The sequence below is a fragment of the Chrysemys picta genome, chromosome 9 (genome assembly GCF_011386835.1).
Source record: "Chrysemys picta bellii isolate R12L10 chromosome 9, ASM1138683v2, whole genome shotgun sequence".
NCBI lineage: Eukaryota > Metazoa > Chordata > Testudines > Emydidae > Chrysemys > Chrysemys picta.
Window position 1 is genome coordinate 59,135,508 of NC_088799.1, and position 18,026 is coordinate 59,153,533.

The 18,026-nt window shown below is 49.5% G+C and overlaps 1 protein-coding gene across 6 annotated transcripts in view; it reads left to right on the forward strand.

The window, feature by feature from the left end:
- PHKA1 (phosphorylase kinase regulatory subunit alpha 1) overlaps positions 1 to 18,026 on the forward strand; it is an 81,349-nt gene that overhangs the window by 29,559 nt on the left and 33,764 nt on the right. For 4 of the 6 annotated variants that reach the window (XM_024111577.3, XM_005279171.4, XM_005279172.4 and 1 more), the window contains 5 exons: positions 3,415 to 3,524; positions 5,248 to 5,392; positions 11,751 to 11,829; positions 13,531 to 13,706; positions 17,154 to 17,315. In XM_024111577.3, the coding sequence (XP_023967345.2) occupies positions 3,415 to 3,524; positions 5,248 to 5,392; positions 11,751 to 11,829; positions 13,531 to 13,706; positions 17,154 to 17,315 (672 nt within the window). The remainder of the gene's footprint in view (positions 1 to 3,414; positions 3,525 to 5,247; positions 5,393 to 11,750; positions 11,830 to 13,530; positions 13,707 to 17,153; positions 17,316 to 18,026) is intronic. The other 2 variants (XM_024111579.3, XM_005279173.4) reach the window with 1 other exon arrangement.

Here is an 18,026-nt window from a genome sequence, read left to right on the forward strand (position 1 = left end):
TCTCCAACCTGCTGACTGTAAGCCCAGGCTGCTGTCAATATGGCCACATTGGTCAAGCTTGCTTCCAAATCTAGATCTTGTTATAACAAGTTTCAACAGAGCCATAGATCGATTAAAAACCTCAACCTCCAGTGCGGAGCCTGCAGCCCAGATGCTGTGGTGCTGGGCTCCTGCATGCAGACCTCCAACAGGCTCCATACCCTCTCACTGTCCAGGCAGCTTTCATGGGGCAAAAGTCTTACAAGGAGCATGGAGGGTGAAAGGTCAATTGGAGTCTGAACTCCCTTGCCATCTAGATAGGGCCAGGGTACATGTATCCCTGGGGATACACAGAGCTCTGGCAGGAGGTACATCAACTCATCTAGATATTTGTCTAGTTTTGTAACAGGCTACAGAAAAAACGCTAGCAAAGTCAGTACAAACTAACATTTCATACAGACAATGACTTGTTTATGCTGCTTTATATAGCTTACACTAAAATGTAAGTACAATATTTATATTCGGATTGACTTTATAATTACATGATAAAAATGAGTCAACAGTTTGTCAGTAACGCTGTGCTGAGACAGTTTTTTGTATTTTAGGTCTGATTTTGTAAGCACGTAGTTTTCAAGGTGGAGGGTGAAATTTGAGGTACATAAGACAGACTCCTGAAAAGGGTACAGTCGTCTGGAAAGGCTGAGAGCCACTGAAATAAGGGAACACTTCAAAAAGACAGGAGCCCTGTTATCATCCCGAGCCCTTGACCTGTCCCCTCTCCCTACAGCCAGTTGAATGCAGGTGAGGGAGGTCTGAATTAATGCTAAACACTCCTTTTTTCCCTCTCTGGAGACTACTCACTCTTCAGCAGTCTCCTCTTGTGTTGCTTGCTTGATCTCTAGAAGGGACCTGTTTTGAACAAGATGCTGGGCATTGAAGGGATGGCATGGGGAAGGGAGACTTCAAGTCCTATCCCAACCTCTGCTTTGTGTAGCTCCAGCCAGTGCTGCCCCTGAAAGCCCTGTGAACCACGTTGCTAGACAGCCTTCAGCTTCTTGGAAATCTGCCTATAATGGGTTCGGTCGCAGAGACCCCCTTGGGACTGTCACCTGATGTGCTGAAATTACCTCTGAGCTAGTTTTCCTTGCCAGCTTGGGACTTCCAGAATCCTGTCTTGTTGAGCCAGACATGCTAGCCTGCTGCAACACAGACCCAGGGTCTGGTCCAGGCCCCCAAGCTGCAGACTAAACTGAAAACAGCTCAGCAGGTTACTTGTCTCCAGCACCCAGACACCCAGTTCCCAATGGGATCCAAACCCCAAATAAATCAGTTTTACTCTGTATAAAGCTTATACAGGGTAAACTCAAATTGTCCGCCCTCTAACACCGATAGAGAGATGCACAGCTGTTTGCTCCCCTAGGTATTAATCACTTACTTTATTAATAAAGTGATTTTTATTAAGTATAAAAAGTAGGATTTAATTGGTTTCAAGTAATAGACAGAACACAAGTCACCAAGCAAAATAAGCAACAACACGCAAATCTAAGCCTAAAACACTAAGAAACTGATTACAGGTAAAATCTCACCCTCAAAGATGTTCCAATAAGCTTCTGTCACAGCTCCTTCCTAGTCTGGGCCCAATCCTTTCTACTGGTACAGTCCTTGTTCATTCCAGCAGACATTTCAGGTGGTAAGCAGGGGTTCTCATGACTGGCAGCCCCTTTTGTCCTGCTCCCCTCCCTTTTATAGCTTTGGCACAAGGTGGGAATCTTGTCTGTGCTTGTACATTTTCATTGAGGTGGGGGTGGGGACAAGAATTAAGATGGATTCCAGTATCCTATGACATGGTCACATGTCACTAAGACCCCCTCATCTCCATGCTGCCTGGGTTGGCCCACACTTACACAGGAAGTCATGCAGGTAAATAAACGATTTACAACCAATTGTCCTAGTCAATGGGAGCCATCAAGATTCTAAACCACCATTAATGGCCCACGCTTTGCATAATTACAATAGGACTTCAGAGTTATACTTCATATTTCTAGCTTCAGATACATGACTGATACATGCATACAAATAGGAGGAATATATTCAGTAGGTTATAACCTTTGTTATAGAATCATAGAATATTAGGGTTAGAGACCTCAGGAGGTCTAGTCCAATCCCTGCTCAAAGCGGGACCAACACCAACTAAATCATCCCAGCCAAGACTTTGTCAAGCCAGGCCTTAAAAAACCTCTAAGGATGGAGATTCCACCACCTCCATAGGTAACCCATTCCAGTGCTTCACCACCATCCTAGTGAAATAGTGTTTCCTAACATCCAACCTAGACCTCCCCCACTGCAACTTGACCATTGCTTCTTGTTCTGTCATCTGCCACCACTGAGAACAGCCTAGTTCCATCCTCTTTGGAACCCCCCTTCAGGTAGTTGAAGGCTGCTATCAAATCCCCCCTCATTCTTCTCTTCTGGAGACTAAATAAGTGCAGTTCCCTCAGCCTCTCCTTGTAAGTCATGTGCCCCAGCCCCCTAATCATTTTCATTGCCCTCCCCTGGTTATGATACCTTACAAGAGACCTTTTGCATAAAGCTTATTCCAGTTACATCATTCATTCATAAGCATATTTCCATAAAACATATGGAGTGCATCACACAGCCTCCTTCCTCTGTTCTGAGCGCACATTTTCATTCACACAGCAAATAGCTTTCCCCACTGCATGTGTCTGCGCACCCCACTGCCTGAGATTCGCTGCATGCTGGTGAGGAAAGCCTTTATCCAGTGGTGCCAGTATATTAACAAGGGACTCAAACATCCTGGTACAAGCAGTGTGGGACCTAGAAGTTCAAAGGATCCCAGCACAGCTTGCGATGGGAGGCTGGACCCGTGTAAGTAGGGAGCATACGGTAGTTCTAGCAGCTGGATTTCACTTAAGCTACAAATCCTCAGTTTCCCCTGCAACGATAACAATAGAGCCTCATCCAGTGGGAGGGCTGTAAATGTTAACTCCTCTCCAGTGCAAGAAGCATGTTGGAACAGGGCATAATAATGAGCTATCTAGTACTTTTTTATAGCAGTATTGTCCCAATTTCTCAGATGGAGAAACTGAGGCATAAAGCAGCCATGTGACTTGCCCAAGATCATCCAGCAGTCCAGATGCAGGAATAGAACCCAAATCTCCAGAGTCCCAGTCTAGTGCTCAGATAGGCTATAATACCTAAGGTGCAGCATAGCACATCCAGAGTGGGGAGCTGTCCTCTGACCGAAGCTTTGTCCAAAAGGGACAAGATTATCACTATTGGAAACTCTTGGATCAAGTGGGTTTCTTTGCAACTGGATAGCCTTTGAGCCTGAGCCTTCTTGCCCAAATGTCCTGTCATAGGTCTCCTCTCAGAGCATTTCAGTAACAGAGGCATGGACCTCTCCTCTTCCCCCAGGTCGCAATAAGCGAATGAACTTGAGTGGACGACCCTTCCGGTACATGGGAGTCCTGGGCACATCCAAGCTCTATGACATCAGAAAGAACATCTTCACCTTTACACCCCAGGTAGGTGGCTGGGCAGTGTGGCAGCTGAGTTGTGTCTCATGACCATGCTGTGAAAGTGGTGCAGCTCCAACCAGGTAGGTGCATGGCCTTTAGGGCTCGAAGCACAGGCTTCTTTTTAAAGGATGCTGCAAACTGTAAAGTGTAGTTGTAGCCATATGGATCCCAGGGTATTAGAAAGACAAGGTGGGGGAGGGAATGTCTTTTACTGGACCAGCCTCTGTTGGTGAGAGACAAGATTAAGCCACACAGAGCTCCTCTTAGTCTCTCACCAATAAAAGGCTGGTCCACCTGCCTTGTCTCTCAAAGAGGCACGAAGTCAGAGTTGGAGCCTGCCAATCTTGACCCAATCCATGGAAACCTGTCAGTTTCTCCATAGCAGGTGCTTCAATGCTGTTTTTTTAAAGGAAGTGATCCGTGGCAGCAGTCCAGCTCCTGTGTGGACCCTACCATAAAAGCAGTGTGTGCATAGGCAATGAAGGAAATGTCTCTTCGCTCAGCCAGTCCTAGGAACAGCACTAAAATCTCTTGGTTTCCTCCTTTTTAAGAGCACCAAGAGGGACTGGTAATAGAGCAGGGAAATTTCCACCTTCTAGGTCCCTGGTTCCAGCTCAGCCTAGGAGTGCAACAATCAAAAGCCAGGGTGCATCAGGCTGCCTCATGGCTCCTATATGCAGAGAGTAGGTAGGCAATTAAAATCTACCAACTGGCCCTCAGGCTGGCAGGCTTGACAGAGCCTGAGGGTTGCATGGGCACAGAGGCAGGTCATCCTCTTGCTGCAGCAAGTGACTTCTCTACATCAGGGCTAAGCATACTGGAGAGGCTGTGAAGCCTGCACCACTATCTGCAGCTCTGTAGACAAACAGAGGCTGTCAGGAGAGAACAGAGCTCCCGTCCCCAAGATGATACAGCAGCTACGCTTGTGTCTCTTGAGCTGATGACTTATGTTGATGGGTGTTGTGAAGGTAAGAGGGGAGAGAAGCAGACTGTGTGGGAAAGTAGTGACCCCCTCTGCTGCCCCCATGAGGGCATTCATCTAACAGCGATTTAACTGAGTCTGTGTATGCAGCACCTGCTGTTAAATGCCTTGCTACAGAGCTGTTGAAATCTGGTCTGTTTGTTTATTGACGTGTGCTTTGTCACTACAGTAGCTGCTAGAAATGCAGTGGAAGGGCACTTCCCCTTACAGCAGGATGCTACTCAGCAGTGCCCATTGCTCTTCTCTCCAGAAGTGTCACTGCCACAGATTCCCTGGTTAATTACTCTGTGGCAGCAAGCAGGTTCCCATCCCTGTATGGCAGCATTAGCACCTTCCCACAGCTGCTTATCAGCTGGAGAACTGGCAGCCATGCCTAAAGCAGGAGTCTTGAATCTGGGGTAGTCAGTCTCCAGGCAGGTTATGTAGAAAGGATTTCCAGTGGGACCTAGCAGCCAAGAACTAGCTTCTCCCATACAGCCTCTGTGATTCTCCAGTATTGCCTGTCTTGCACTCATGCAGCCTACAGCACATGCCACCTGTAAGACCCCTAAATCCTGCAGATGCCCTAGAACCAATCAATGGCAACGGACTGACCCACTTGCTGTGCTGTTGCAGAAGCCCTTTCTAGCTTTGCTCCTTTGTCCCATGAATGGTCCACTTCCCACCTCTCCCTGTGCTGCAGTAGCAGTCTGAGTCCTCGTGGCTTTCATCCTCTCATGCTCACCTCTGCTCCTGCATCCCCTGCAGTTCATCGATCAGCAGCAGTTCTACTTGGCTCTGGACAACAAGATGATTGTTGAGATGCTGCGGACAGACCTCTCCTACCTGTGCAGCCGCTGGAGGATGACTGGACGGCCAACAATCACCTTCCCCATCTCGCAAACCATGCTTGGTAAAGACCCTCCGGCCTGTCTGAGTATCCAGAAAAAGAAAGTCAATGCATCCCTTAAACACAGCATAGCTTCTTGGCCCCCACACCTAGCAGGTCTGCACCAGGAAGTTCTGTGGAGCTGGCCCAAAGGCCCTAGCTGATCAATGGGAAGGAGGCAGAACTGTGCTGTCATGCTCTGACCTGTTGTAACAAAGCAGCCTTTGACGGGACACAACTGAGCATATCAATTCAGGACAAATTGCTTAGAGCAGGGCAGTCACAGCCCAAGGCTGGGGGTCCTTTACTACTAAGGCACGCCAAACCAGCCAGGGAGGACTTTGGTTTTACCCCACTGGCTAACCAGAAGTCATACAAGCAATTCCCTCAGACACTCCAGTTTCCCAGTATCACCACCAGCACCATTTCGTATGGGGATGAATGGTTATGAAAACCGTACCCCAGTAAAAGAAAAAAAGTTCTCTTGATTGCAAAGCACCAAGCCCCAGACTCAGCTCAATATACCAGTCAGATTTTACCCACAAATCACGCTGTTGCCCATCCTTTAGAAGCTAAAGGTTTATTCATAAAGAAAAATATAGATGAGTTAAAATTAGTTAAATGGAATCAAATACATACAACAATTGCAAAGTTCTTAGTTCAGGCTTGATGGGATTACTGCTGATTTAAACCAATCAAGTGTCTGGAGTACAAACATCCCAGCTTGGATGGGTCATTCAGTCTTTTGTTCAGAGCTTCAGTTTCAAGCACAGTTCCTCCAGAGGCCAGAAGCAGGACTGAAGACAAAATAGAGAAGATGCAGCTGCCCTTTATAATCTCTTGCCATGCAGCCTGTGCTTCCTTTGTTTCAAACATAAGCTGCCCAGCACGTGGCTTGAAAGCCTTAGAGTTTTTTCCATAGGCATGTCCCTGCATGCCTTGCTGAGTTATAAGGTATATCTGCCTTCTCTCAATGGGTCAGTTGTATAGCTGATGGTCCTTAATAGGCCATCAAGCAGGCCAGACATTGCTGATGCCAAACTGTCTGACGTGTCATCCAGAAGCATAGCACAAATTTGAAATACAGACATATATATTTATAACTCATAATACAAAGGGGATACAAACAAGATGATCGTATCTGGAAAATTATAACATTTTTGCAGATATCTTACATGGCATATCTGGCTGATTACTTTGTGGGTGTTACCCCAGGAGCCAACATTTGAAACAGGTATAGGGCCAATACTTATGACTTTAAATACAAAAATGATACATGCATACAGATAGCATAATCATAACCTTTTCATAGATACCTTACTTGACCTCCTTTGTATAAGAATTGGTGCAACTATAGGACCTTGGTCGCAACAATGATCTACATGGTCACAGTTCATGTCAATAATGTCACACCTGTGAAGAGCTTGCCTTGCTGTGGAAGGCACTGCATCAAGAGGGGAGGGTCAGACTATACACCATGGGGGCTGAGGGCTCAACTTGCAGTTGTCTCAGAATGCAGATCTTTGTTTTAGAGGCTGCAATGTGCAATATTGGCAAAACATTAGTGTTAGATGCCTCCCTCCCCGCCTGCAGGAAGTGCCTCTGCCCTGAGACATTGGGGGTATCTCCAGAGTCTATGCCAGCCTAGAGCTCTGCTCTTGGCTTGAGCTGGTTGAATTTTTATGAATGAAACGCTTCTTTGTAGAAAAAACTACCTCATCTAGGACTGTAAGGGGTCATTCACCCCTGCAGCGCCTCCTGCTGGTCTCTTCCAGGAATTAGCTCATCCCAGCTCCAGAGCACACTCTGAAGGCCGGTAATCTGCCTTGCCACTGGCACTGTGTCCCTCCCAGGACCCCAGTGCCCCTCTCTCTGGGTGCTGCCCCCTGACAGTACCTATGCATTCTGGGTCTCCTTTCCCAGGGGAACCCCCACCCACTAACCCCACCTCACCTCAGTGTAAGGCTACTACCAGTCACCATCTAGCCCCACTCCCTGGGGCAGACTGCAGTATCTGCCACTCATCACAGGCAAGGTTGGGTTTGGACCTGCTGCCTTTGCCTACCCCGGGCTGCCCTCTGCAATCCTCAATACCTGTTGGCCCAATGCTAGGCCACAGCCTGGGGCTTTCCAGGCTGGAGCTCCCCAGCTCCTCTGCCTTTCCCCAGCCCTGCTCCACTCAGCTACCCTGTCTCAAGCTCCCTACAGCCAAGCCTTCTGTCTCTGAATGTAGAGAGTGTGTGTGTCCTGGCTCAAGCCTTTATAGGGCCAGCTGGGCTCTGATTGGGGCGTGGCCCAGCTGCAGCTGCTTCCCCCAATCAGCCCAGGTCTTTCCTTCCACAGCCCCAGCCCTCTGCAGGGCTGGCTTTAACCCTTCCCAGGCAGGAGCGGGTGACCACCCCGCTACAAGGACATAATAATTTGCAACAATTTCCATCTGAATTTTCATTTTTGTTTTTCCACTTCCCTCCCCTCCTCCTTCCTCCATCACTTAAAAAAGAAAGTTTGTTAAATGGTTGTGAAGGAAAAAGAACCAATAAAATATTGGCAAAGTGAGCAGTGGCTCTATCCAAGTCCAGAAAAAAGGAGCAGAACCATTCTTCACTGGCCAGCCAGCCCTGCCGTTGGCCCTCCATGGAGAGGGGGACTTTCCTTATCCTGCCCCTCTCATTTTCACTGTTGCCCCAGTCTATTTTAAGCCAGTCTAGGTATTTCTAATGTGCTCCTTGCTGTGGCATCCTATTGCTCTCCCTGCAGTTCCCCTGCACTCTAGTACCTGGGGCTGATATTTCATTCCTCTGCCTGTGGCAGCCCTGTCCCTGGAAGCCCTCGAGTTGGGCTGGCTGTGCTTGCAGCCCAGGCCCTGTCAGTATAAATCCTAAGTGCTTAGGATGGGTTTGTTTTGCCTGCCCATGGCAGTCTGGCTGGGATCCCCCTATGAGACTGGCATCTGGGAAAGACTTTATAGCCTGCCTACTCAGCATCTGTTTCCTTTTTGGAGACTGGCTGCCCTTGCTTCCTTCCCACATGGACATTCCTCCCTGATCTCCTCCAGCCTGTCAGGTGCATAAGTGACCTGTGATGTTACAGGGAGGTTGTTTGATCACAAGGTAACTCTGAAACAAAGGCACTCCCTTGAGACAGCTGAGATTTGGCTAGAGGACATCTCACCTGTGCTGAAGCCATTCCTGTTCTAAGGCGTTATCCCTTCCATTGCCACGTTTGGCAGAGGAACTTGCCTCTCATGGCCTGTTGCTAGCTTGGTTCTGTAGTGAGACCTCTTGGCTTGGGGGAAGTGGAGGGAGCCCCATTGTTTGGCACGTCTTAAATAATCAGCCTGGACAGAACCCAAGTCCATGCATGCTAGGGTGACCAAATGTCCCGATATTTCAGTGTCTGTCCCGTGCCCCGACTGATCTTTTTGTCCCACATTTTGTCCCAATATCCGCTGGCAGCACTGTTTGGGTTTTTTTTGCTCTGCTAGCAGGCACCCACCCCTCCCCCCCGCCCCATATGTTCCGATATTTTCTTCCCCATATCTGGTCACCCTAATTCACGCTAGGAAACAGTCCTGCATTGGTGAGAGAGGTTCTACTGGGTCATGGGTCTCTTTGATCTAAGGCAGGGGTCGGCAACCTACGGCACGCGTGCCAAATATGGCACGCGAGCCGATTTTGAATGGCACGCGGCTGCCTGCCGCGGTTCCGACCCCCAGCCGCACTCAGCCCCCCCCCCCACCGCTCTCCCCTGCTGGGGCAGGAGGCAGAAGCTTCATCCTGCAGCAGCCAAGCTCCCTCCCTCCCCCGCTTCTTCCCCCAGCCGTGGTGCAGCCTGCTTTCCTTCACCTCCTCCTCTCCTTCCCTGCGCCGGCCCTTGGAAAGGGAGGGGGGAGGAGTGGCAGCGTGCTCGCTGCTCTGCAAAAGCCCTGCGGCCCCGCTTTCCCGGCCGGAGCTCCAGCCGGCACATGGCAGCCCTGCGACCCCTTGCTAAAGCCGGCTCTGGGTAAAGGAGGCAGAGAAGAGGTAGGGACGGGGCCTTGGGGAAGGGGGTGGAACAGGGCATATCCCTTCCAGCCCCCTGCCATGAGCCGCTCAGGGCAGAGGGCTGGGAGCGAGCACCCGCACGAGCCGAGCACCCCAGCCCTCTGCCCTGACCTCTGAAGCCCCCCACCCCCTAGCCTTCTGCTCTGCACCCCCCCACACACCGCTCCAGCCCTCTGCCCTGACCTCTGAAGCCCCCCACACCCACCCTTCTGGCGGCCCGCTGCGGCCTAGGTGAACAGAACGCCAGGCTGGCAGCGAGCTGAGCAGGCTGGTGGCGTAAGATCAGCATTTTAATTTAATTTTAAATGAAGCTTCTTAACTATTTTGAAAACCTTGTTTACTTTACATACAACAATAGTTTAGTTATATAATATATAGACTTAGAGAGAGACCTTCTAAAAAACGTTAAAATGTATTACCGGCACACGAAACCTTAAAGTAAATAAATGAAGACTCGGCACACCGCTTCTGAAAGGTTGCCTACCCCTGATCTAAGGACAGGATGAACCATCTCCTGAGTCACCTTTGCTCTCACCCACTCTGTTAATTTCTCTCTCTCTCTGCTATTGATGTTCAAGCTCATTCCCATCACTCAGTCCCTTAATGAGAGGCTTTCTGGCTGCCTTCTTGGAGGTCTCTGTAGAAGAGCAGCTGGGAAGGTGACTTGGTGCAAAAAAAAAAAAAATGCCCTTTGGAAGCCTGTAGTTCTGTAGAAGAACTAGGAATGGCTCAGCCAGTGTCCTGGCTTCAATGCCATCTGCTTCAGAGGGCATGCAAGAAAACTTGACAGACAACTATAGAATAACCTGCCATAACTGAAGTGCCTTCCTAGCCTTAGTGATTGGTCAATGCTGAGAAGCATGAGGGCTTACATCCTCATCATCGATCTATGAAAACAACTAACCCTTTTGTTTGATCCCGCTAAGTTTTTGGCCTCTGTATCTAGTGGCAATGAGTTCCACATGTTATGCATTGTGTAAAAAGGTATTTCCTTTTATTGCCCTTAAATTTGCTGCCTTTGAATTAAATTGACTGTCCCTTTTATCCCTCTTTTAGGGGAAAAGGTGACTAAGAGCATTTCCATCTCTGTCCCACTCTGTATAACTCTCTCATGTCTCCTCACTGCAGTAGTTAATCCAGCTGACTCATGCTGGTGTCTAGTCTTTGAGCGACTGTATACGCTGTCTGTTACAGTTCAAATGACCATTGTTCTCCTAACATGATTAGGAAACCTCTGGTCACTTTTAGAGATACCTAATCAACCTCGTTACACCTCATAATCAGGTACCTCAATTATGGAGACTGCCTGTTGGGCAGAAGGACTGATCTCCTTGCCCTGACTATCTCTCTCTGTCTCTTTCACTATGTATCTTGCCACTGCATGGGTGGTAAGCTGCAGTGCGTTGACTGTCACTCTGAGCCCCATATGAGGGTATAGGCCAGGCCTAGCACAGCACACAACTGCTTATGCCTGGGACTCCCAAGAAGTCCTTGCTGGGTGTGTCATGAATGTTAAATTACCTTGTTACTGCTTGGTGCTTCAGTGGAAGGCAGCCTGCTAAAGAGCGAAGGGGAGCCGCTTTAGGCCTGGTCTATGCTACAAAATAAGACTGTGACCTGACCTAAACTAGAGTTAGGTTGACGTAAAGCAGCTTGCATTGATCTACGTGCCCTACTACATGTACGTGCCCTACTACACCGACATAACTCCATCTCCACAAGCGTTGTAGGGCTTATGTTGATGTCATTAGGACGACACAGTGTCCCTGTAAACGCTGTGTTACTTCCATTGGGTGTTGGCTGTCATTCTTGTCAATTTCAGGGTTCTGTGCTGGAACTGTGAAATTGACAAGGTCCACCTCACAGCTCAGGCTGTCACCCTGGGATGGATGGGGGGCTGCCCCGAGAGGAGCTGTGCGTGGAGTTGAGCGCCCAGGCTCTCAGCGCCCCCTCGCCCCCTTAAGAAGGTGGAAGCGCTCCTGGTGAGGACATGCAACAATGACCGATGGAGGGTAGTGTGGATGTGAGCTGGGCTGTAATTTGACCTAGCATAGGCTAATTGATTTAAGTTTATAGTGTGGCCATGTTTTGTGTCCCAACACAACAGCTAGGTCTTTGGGTGACCAGGGAAGCCATTTTTTTAGAATAACAGGGAGGCGGGGGAAAGTCTGTGTTTGTTGGGCATGCAGGAGGGGTCTTCGTGGAGTTGTCCTTCCAGTGGTTGGAGAGAATCATAAATGCTATAAAACAAAATGCCCTGTCTGGATTGCAGTGAGATTCTAAATGAATGTGTCTCCCTTGAGTCATTCTCATGGCCGGTATCTCTCTGTCTGTGACAGATGAAACTGGAACCAGCATCCACCCGACGGTACTGGCAATGCTGAGGAAGCTGCAGGACGGGTATTTTGGTGGGGCGAGGTAAGCAAGAGCTACTGTTCCCATAGCGTGTACCCACCGGCTGATGTGCTCCAAGGACCGTGTGAAGCAGGGTTTGCAGGAATGCTCCTGTGGCAACGCATTGCCAGCCAGCTCTGATCTGAGGAGATGCAGTCTCAGCTTAAGAAATGCCCAGCAATCTCCCCTCATGGTGACATGTTTGAGCATTCCTACTTGGTAGTAGCCTTGTCCCTCATTCCCCCCTCTGGGGTAATCCAAGGCCTTTAAAGCCCTAGGGGCAACGTGGTCGGGTTTGGCATACCTTTCAGTTCAAAGAGAGGCCCTATTTTACCCTGTTCAGCTCGGGGCGTGGTGGGGAGGAGGCGTGCTACTCCTACCCATGGGCAGAAGGGGTCCCAGAGAAGGGGATTTGAAGTGCTTTGCAACAGTAGGTGTTTTTACTAAACCTTCAGTTACAAAGTCTGCACAGGGACATAGACCAATGCATCAGCTGGGAACCTGCAAAGCACTGCGCAGTCTTGCCCCAGATCACAGTGCCATGACCTAACCCTACAAACCCTTATTCCCATTCCTAGTGTCCAATACTTTGATATTGCAGTGGTGAGCGTTTTATAAATAGCCGAGGTAGATATCATGGGACTGCATAAGGAAGGAAGTACTATGCATGGGGGTGAATAGCTTCGGGGGTTGGGTTTGTATACTGCAAAAAAGAAAAATTCTCTAAAAATTTCCCTTTGGTCCCTGAGTGACCTATGGGACCTGCCCTCTGTTCTCACCCCATGTCTGGTCCCATAGTCCAGTTTTGGCCATGTCTAGGTGCTTGGTCCCCCTCTAGTGGCTGGATCAAAAAGGTGTGCAAGTCTACTACAGTCATTGAGCTACCAGAGCTGGCTCTTAGCTCAGGCAGGAGAGGGCGGTACATCTAGGTACAGAGGTCCCAAGTTTCACCCCTACTGCCAACAACCCACCAAGAGGCATTATGTTACCTGGTTCATGCTTATTTGCAAGGTTATTTCAGGTGGACCCTCAGGCATTCCTCCCTCTTTCTGAAGTTCCAAGCTGGAGGGGGTGGCTGTGGTCCAAGTGCTGCCTTAGCAGTGTGCCATGTAATAGAGGTTTAAAGAGACATTCGCACACTTAGCTGGAAAGAGAAAGAGGCTCTAACTCTGCATCTGTTTTTGTGTAGTGTTCTGACCTCCCAATAACTCTGTCCATCAATCTCTGTCCCACTCTGCTTTGGTGGCTGTGGATATCTTTCCACAGTGGCCTTTCTTCTGACTCTCCCTCTCCCGCCCCTGAATTTCTAAGCAGAAGTCAGCATGGCTCCCTATGTTTGTTTGCATCCCCCTTGCTTAGCTGGGTCACTGTCGGACGCAAAAGAAACATGCAGTACTGGATGGGTTTTTGTTTATTGCTTCTCCAGGCCTGCAGGCGCTCCTGATAAAGGTTAAAACCATTAAAGGTTTGGCCCTTAAGAGATCGAAGGTCAAATCACACTTGATGATGGTCACAATATTGCACAATATCCCCATTGAGGGCTGTAACGGTCTAGGGCTCACTGAGCAGTCTGACGTTCCAGCCAGTAGCGGGCAGTGTGTGTGAACACATGCTAGCCAGTACACTACAGTTCCATTGGCCCCTTTGGGTCCTCAGCCTGATGCAAAGCTAGCAGAACAAGTCCATGGTACTTCTGATCTGACCTCTCCTCTCTGTCTCGCCCAGGACCCAAACGGGTAAGTTGTCTGAGTTCCTGACAACTTCGTGTTGCACACACCTCAGCTTCATGGATCCCGGGCCAGAGGGTAAGCTCTATGCTGATGATTACGGGCTCAGCATTGACAGCTACAGTGAGCTCAATCCCGAGGAGTGGCTGCATGGCTTTCAATTAGCGGATGATGGTAAGGAGAAAGGGGTTGGTGACCTTGATGCACTGGAATAGGCTGTGCTCAGGAGTGCCATGCTTATCAATAAACCAATTAACTCTGAGGCTCTCAGCAGGGAGCCTCAGTAACTTTAGGGTACTTGGATTTCCACCTTGGTTTTGTTCTCCCTTGACCCCCCCCCCCCACCACCACCAATTAACCATGTCTCTCTAACATGACTGTGGCGTTAGGAGGATTGAGGGCTAGGTGGATCACTGACCTGGACATTGAGTCTCTGCTTTTGTGGGTGTGGCAGGCAAAAGCCAAGTACAAGGGGAGGAAGTTCTGATTGGAAGCTAAGGAATTTGACTCTCTGCTTTAGGCCCAGTGCCGGGAAAATACACAGGGTGACGTTGCACATTAGCATCTGAATTGGAAAGAACCTAGAAAGGACCTGTTTAAAATCCTGGGATATCTTTAGGAAGAGATGGTACATTAAATAGTCTGGAAGGAAGGCTTTAAGAACTGATGAAAGTGAACGTTTTCTAGCTCCATGTGGAGTCCAAGGTGTTAGTTTTATGGGAAAATTTGTAAGACTTTAGGTCTTAAGTACTTTGCTGAGTCAGGGCTCTGGTCTCTTGGGCCGTATGCTCTCGCCTGGCTCCATATCAGGACAATCTGTTGCCCTGTTACAGAAAATACCACCCCCCACCCCCCGGCCCTAAAGGCAAAGGGTGTCCTGTTCTTCCTCTCAGGTTGGGCCAGTGTAGCTGGCTGAGGTTGGTTGTTTCCTCTCCCGTGATGTTGTCTTTGATCTCCTGTTTGCAAAGATCTCTCATAACCAAGTGTCTGTCCCAATCCCTTTCCTTAACTCTCCTCTATTCCCTCGACTCATCCGCTAACCCATTTAGACCATTAACTGCCTGTAACCAGCTTGCTATTGCATCTCCACCCTCACTCCCAGATAGCTGGTATCCCTGCCCTGGACTTGGCATAGGGTTTTCCTTGTAAGTTCTCCTTTTGCATCTTTTTGGCGCACATGCTGCTAATCTAGATTTCCTTTTGCTGTGATGCCTGCATCTTATAGGCAAGGTGCCTGTGTCTGTGCCTGTATGCAGCAGCTGTAGGCTTAAGTTGTAGCCTCTGCTCTGGCCAAATGTGCTCTTTTAACTGGAACCTCTTGAGGCAGCAGAAAAGAAGAGTGCTCCTGAAGCTTCCCAGATAACAAGGCTACAGTCCAGATGCCTTCTGCAGCATCTCATAACCCCACATAAGATGATTAAAAATCCCCTGCACTGTATCTCCGAGTGGCGGCTCTGCTTATGGCTATTGCAAAGAGCCCCTGTCTGAAAGCCCATACAGATGCTTGCTAGCTAGGGTGCTAGGGAAGTGCCCCATTCAGACCTGAACACAGGGCAGATGCTGAAACACCTCTGCCTGTATGGACGCCCAGGCCCCAATACTGGCTAGACTGTTTGTACAGGAAATCGAATGAAGGTGTGTGTGCTCTAGAGTAAGTGTTCACATGAAAGCTGTATGGCCATGTTCATGCACAGTTGAAGCAAGGGTGTTCCAGCATGACCTTTGCATGAAACTGTCATGGCCTTCATCCTGACGGCATTGCATTTACATAGAATCCATCTATATTATATTATACTATAAATGTTCTCCTGCAGGAGGCAGAGTGCTGCAATTCATTCATGTGCACTGTACTGGAAATCTGTATGGTGTTCTCCATGTTGCATGGCTAATAACCGACTTTGTTACTGCATGGGCTAGCAATCTGTCACTCCTCATCTGCAAAGACCCAGACCCTGCCATCCATGGATGTTCAATTGCTGCCGCAGAGAGCGAGAGAGAGCACGGCTGCATGCATGTGACTGTGTAGGCAAGTGGTGTAAATCACACTACAGGCTCACTTCACTGTGGCTTGAGTGTGTTGAAAACATCTGAGGTGCACTCTTGAGAGAGCCCTGTCAGCAATATGCTTCCATGTGAGGCAATGCACAAGTTGTCTTTGTGTTGCAGCCTCTCGGCCCGCTGTGCAACGCAATAAGGCTTTGATGCAGTACTGGTTCTGCTAACAGTGTGGTGGTAATGCCAGGGTGGGGGAGGTGTTCAGCTAGCTATCATAGAAGGCGTAGGACAGGCCAGGAGTCTAAGTGCATATAAGCCCTTTCTACTCCACACCAGACTTGTTTGATGTCTTGGTTACTGCTAATCCTGGGCTGTGGGCAGGCAGCAAGGAGATCATGGATCCAGCAGTTGCCAGGGCTATTTGGGTTTTGACTCCAGGTGGGAGATGGTAAAGTGCAGAGTTAGTGGGATAGAAAAGAGGTGGATGAAGGGAAGGGGGTTTCCATTCTCACCTGTGATGGCTTGGAGGCAAACTTTGTCTAATGGTTCTCGATTATGTATTAGAAATAATTTATTCATAATAAGAAATAGCATTTTGTGTCCCATCAGGGCCCTGCTGTGCTGAGTCTCGCACAACTAGGAAGAGACAGTCCCTGCTCAGAAGAACTCAGTCTGGGTACAGAGAAGTAGTAACAAGGGGATGTATCAAACCAATGGGAAACGTCAAGGCTGGGGGCCACGGGGCCCAGCAGACTTGCTTTGTGCGAGTCTTGCAGGGTTTGAGTTCATTTATTTTAATATAAAGAAAGGAGATATGAATGATATTAGTGACCCCCGGCAGGAGCCTAATGAATGCAGCGCTCTGTTCACCAAGAGCCAGGCTGGAGAAGCGTATGAAGTGGAACCAAGGAGCGTGGTCATGACTGTACTTAATCCCACTGTGATCTCAGTAACTCTACATGTGCTGTTCCCTGGAGCAGCTAGGGTTGAATTGTGCTGGGTGCTTGAGATATGCTGAATTGATTTAATGTGGTGTTGTCTTTTAAATGGATACTGCTCTTGCTTTTAGAAACAGCATAAAAGTATGCACTTGAAATACTTGGGCTAACCCAGTGAAAGGCTCCATCTCATTTCCCAGATGATGGATAAACTAGGCTTCCTTTGGGTTCTCACTAGGATCACATGCAGCCAGGGGAGGGGGCTGGTGAAGCCCAGATTGATTTAGTTGAGGGATTTCACTTTGGTATGTGTGTGTGCTGCAGCTGACTGCCCTGCCCCGCATCAGAAAGGAGAACAGCAGCAGGACCAAAGGGACAGATAGCACTGCTGGAGTTGGAGGCTGGGTTTCTGAGGACTGGATTGATGGCAGGCATTGCAAGGTGTGGAGTGGAGGGACTAGGAACCATGTCCGATACAGGAACTGCTCTCTGAGGCTGCTGTTGGTGCTGTACCTATGTCTGCCTAGTGAGTGAGCCAGGCATGCTGTTGCTGCGTCATGTAGAGAGACTACGCCTTCTCCCGTTGCCTCCAGTGTGCTGGTAACATGGAGTTCTCCCACAGCAAGGAAAACCCAGGGGAGCTTAGGCATAAAGTGACTAAACCCCTCTCTTCTGCCTGCTCTTCCAGCTGACGTTTGTGATGAAGTGGCTCAGTATTTAGATCACCTTTTGGAGCACACAGCTCCCAAGGCTGCCCAGAAGGGAGGGCTGCATCGCTTCCGAGCCGCAGTGCACACCACTCGTGACCTCATGTCCCTGGTGTCCCAGGCCAAAGAGCTGCACGTACAAAGTGAGTAACACACCAGGCGCTGTCCCCGGGGAGCAGCCATGTGGCTGGGGTCGTGCATGGACTCTTCCTCTCTGCAGAGCCGAGCTCTAGGTGACTCACTGGGAGGTGGGGGGCCTCCACCACCAATGGAGGTATTCCCACCCCTTGCTCTGGGGCAGGTTGGCACGACAGGCAGCCTCTGGAGCAGCAGGGGTGGCATTTCAGGCACGAGGTATGTTGAGGAGCAGTGTGGCATGACAGGCCGTGGGAGAGCCAGCCCTTCGTGAGGGTCAGTGCCACGGTGAATCTTTCATCCCTGGTGTCCCTGGAAGTGAAGATTCTAGCCCGGCCTGTATTACAGCACAGCTGGGAAGAAGTGAAACTCTCCCAGGGGCTCCCTTCCCAGCCCTGCAGACTTTTCCCTAGGCCAATGGCTGCAGGCTTCACAGCCTCGTTGATTATGGAGGTAACACCAAGACCCACAAGGGGTGGTGAGGGGGGCGAAGTAGCCCAGGTGGTAGTGCTGGCCCTGGCTCCTCTGCTGAGCAGTCACTGAGACCTCTCCCCACAAGGAGGGGCAGCTCAGATGTGTGCTAGCATGGTCCAATGGATACCTGCCTTTCAGTCCTGACTCTGACACTGACTTCCTCTATGGCCTTGGTCAGAATACTTACCCTTCCTCGTTATTCTCCCCAGATTAGAGGGGGAAGTGACTGTTCCCCGTCTCACGGC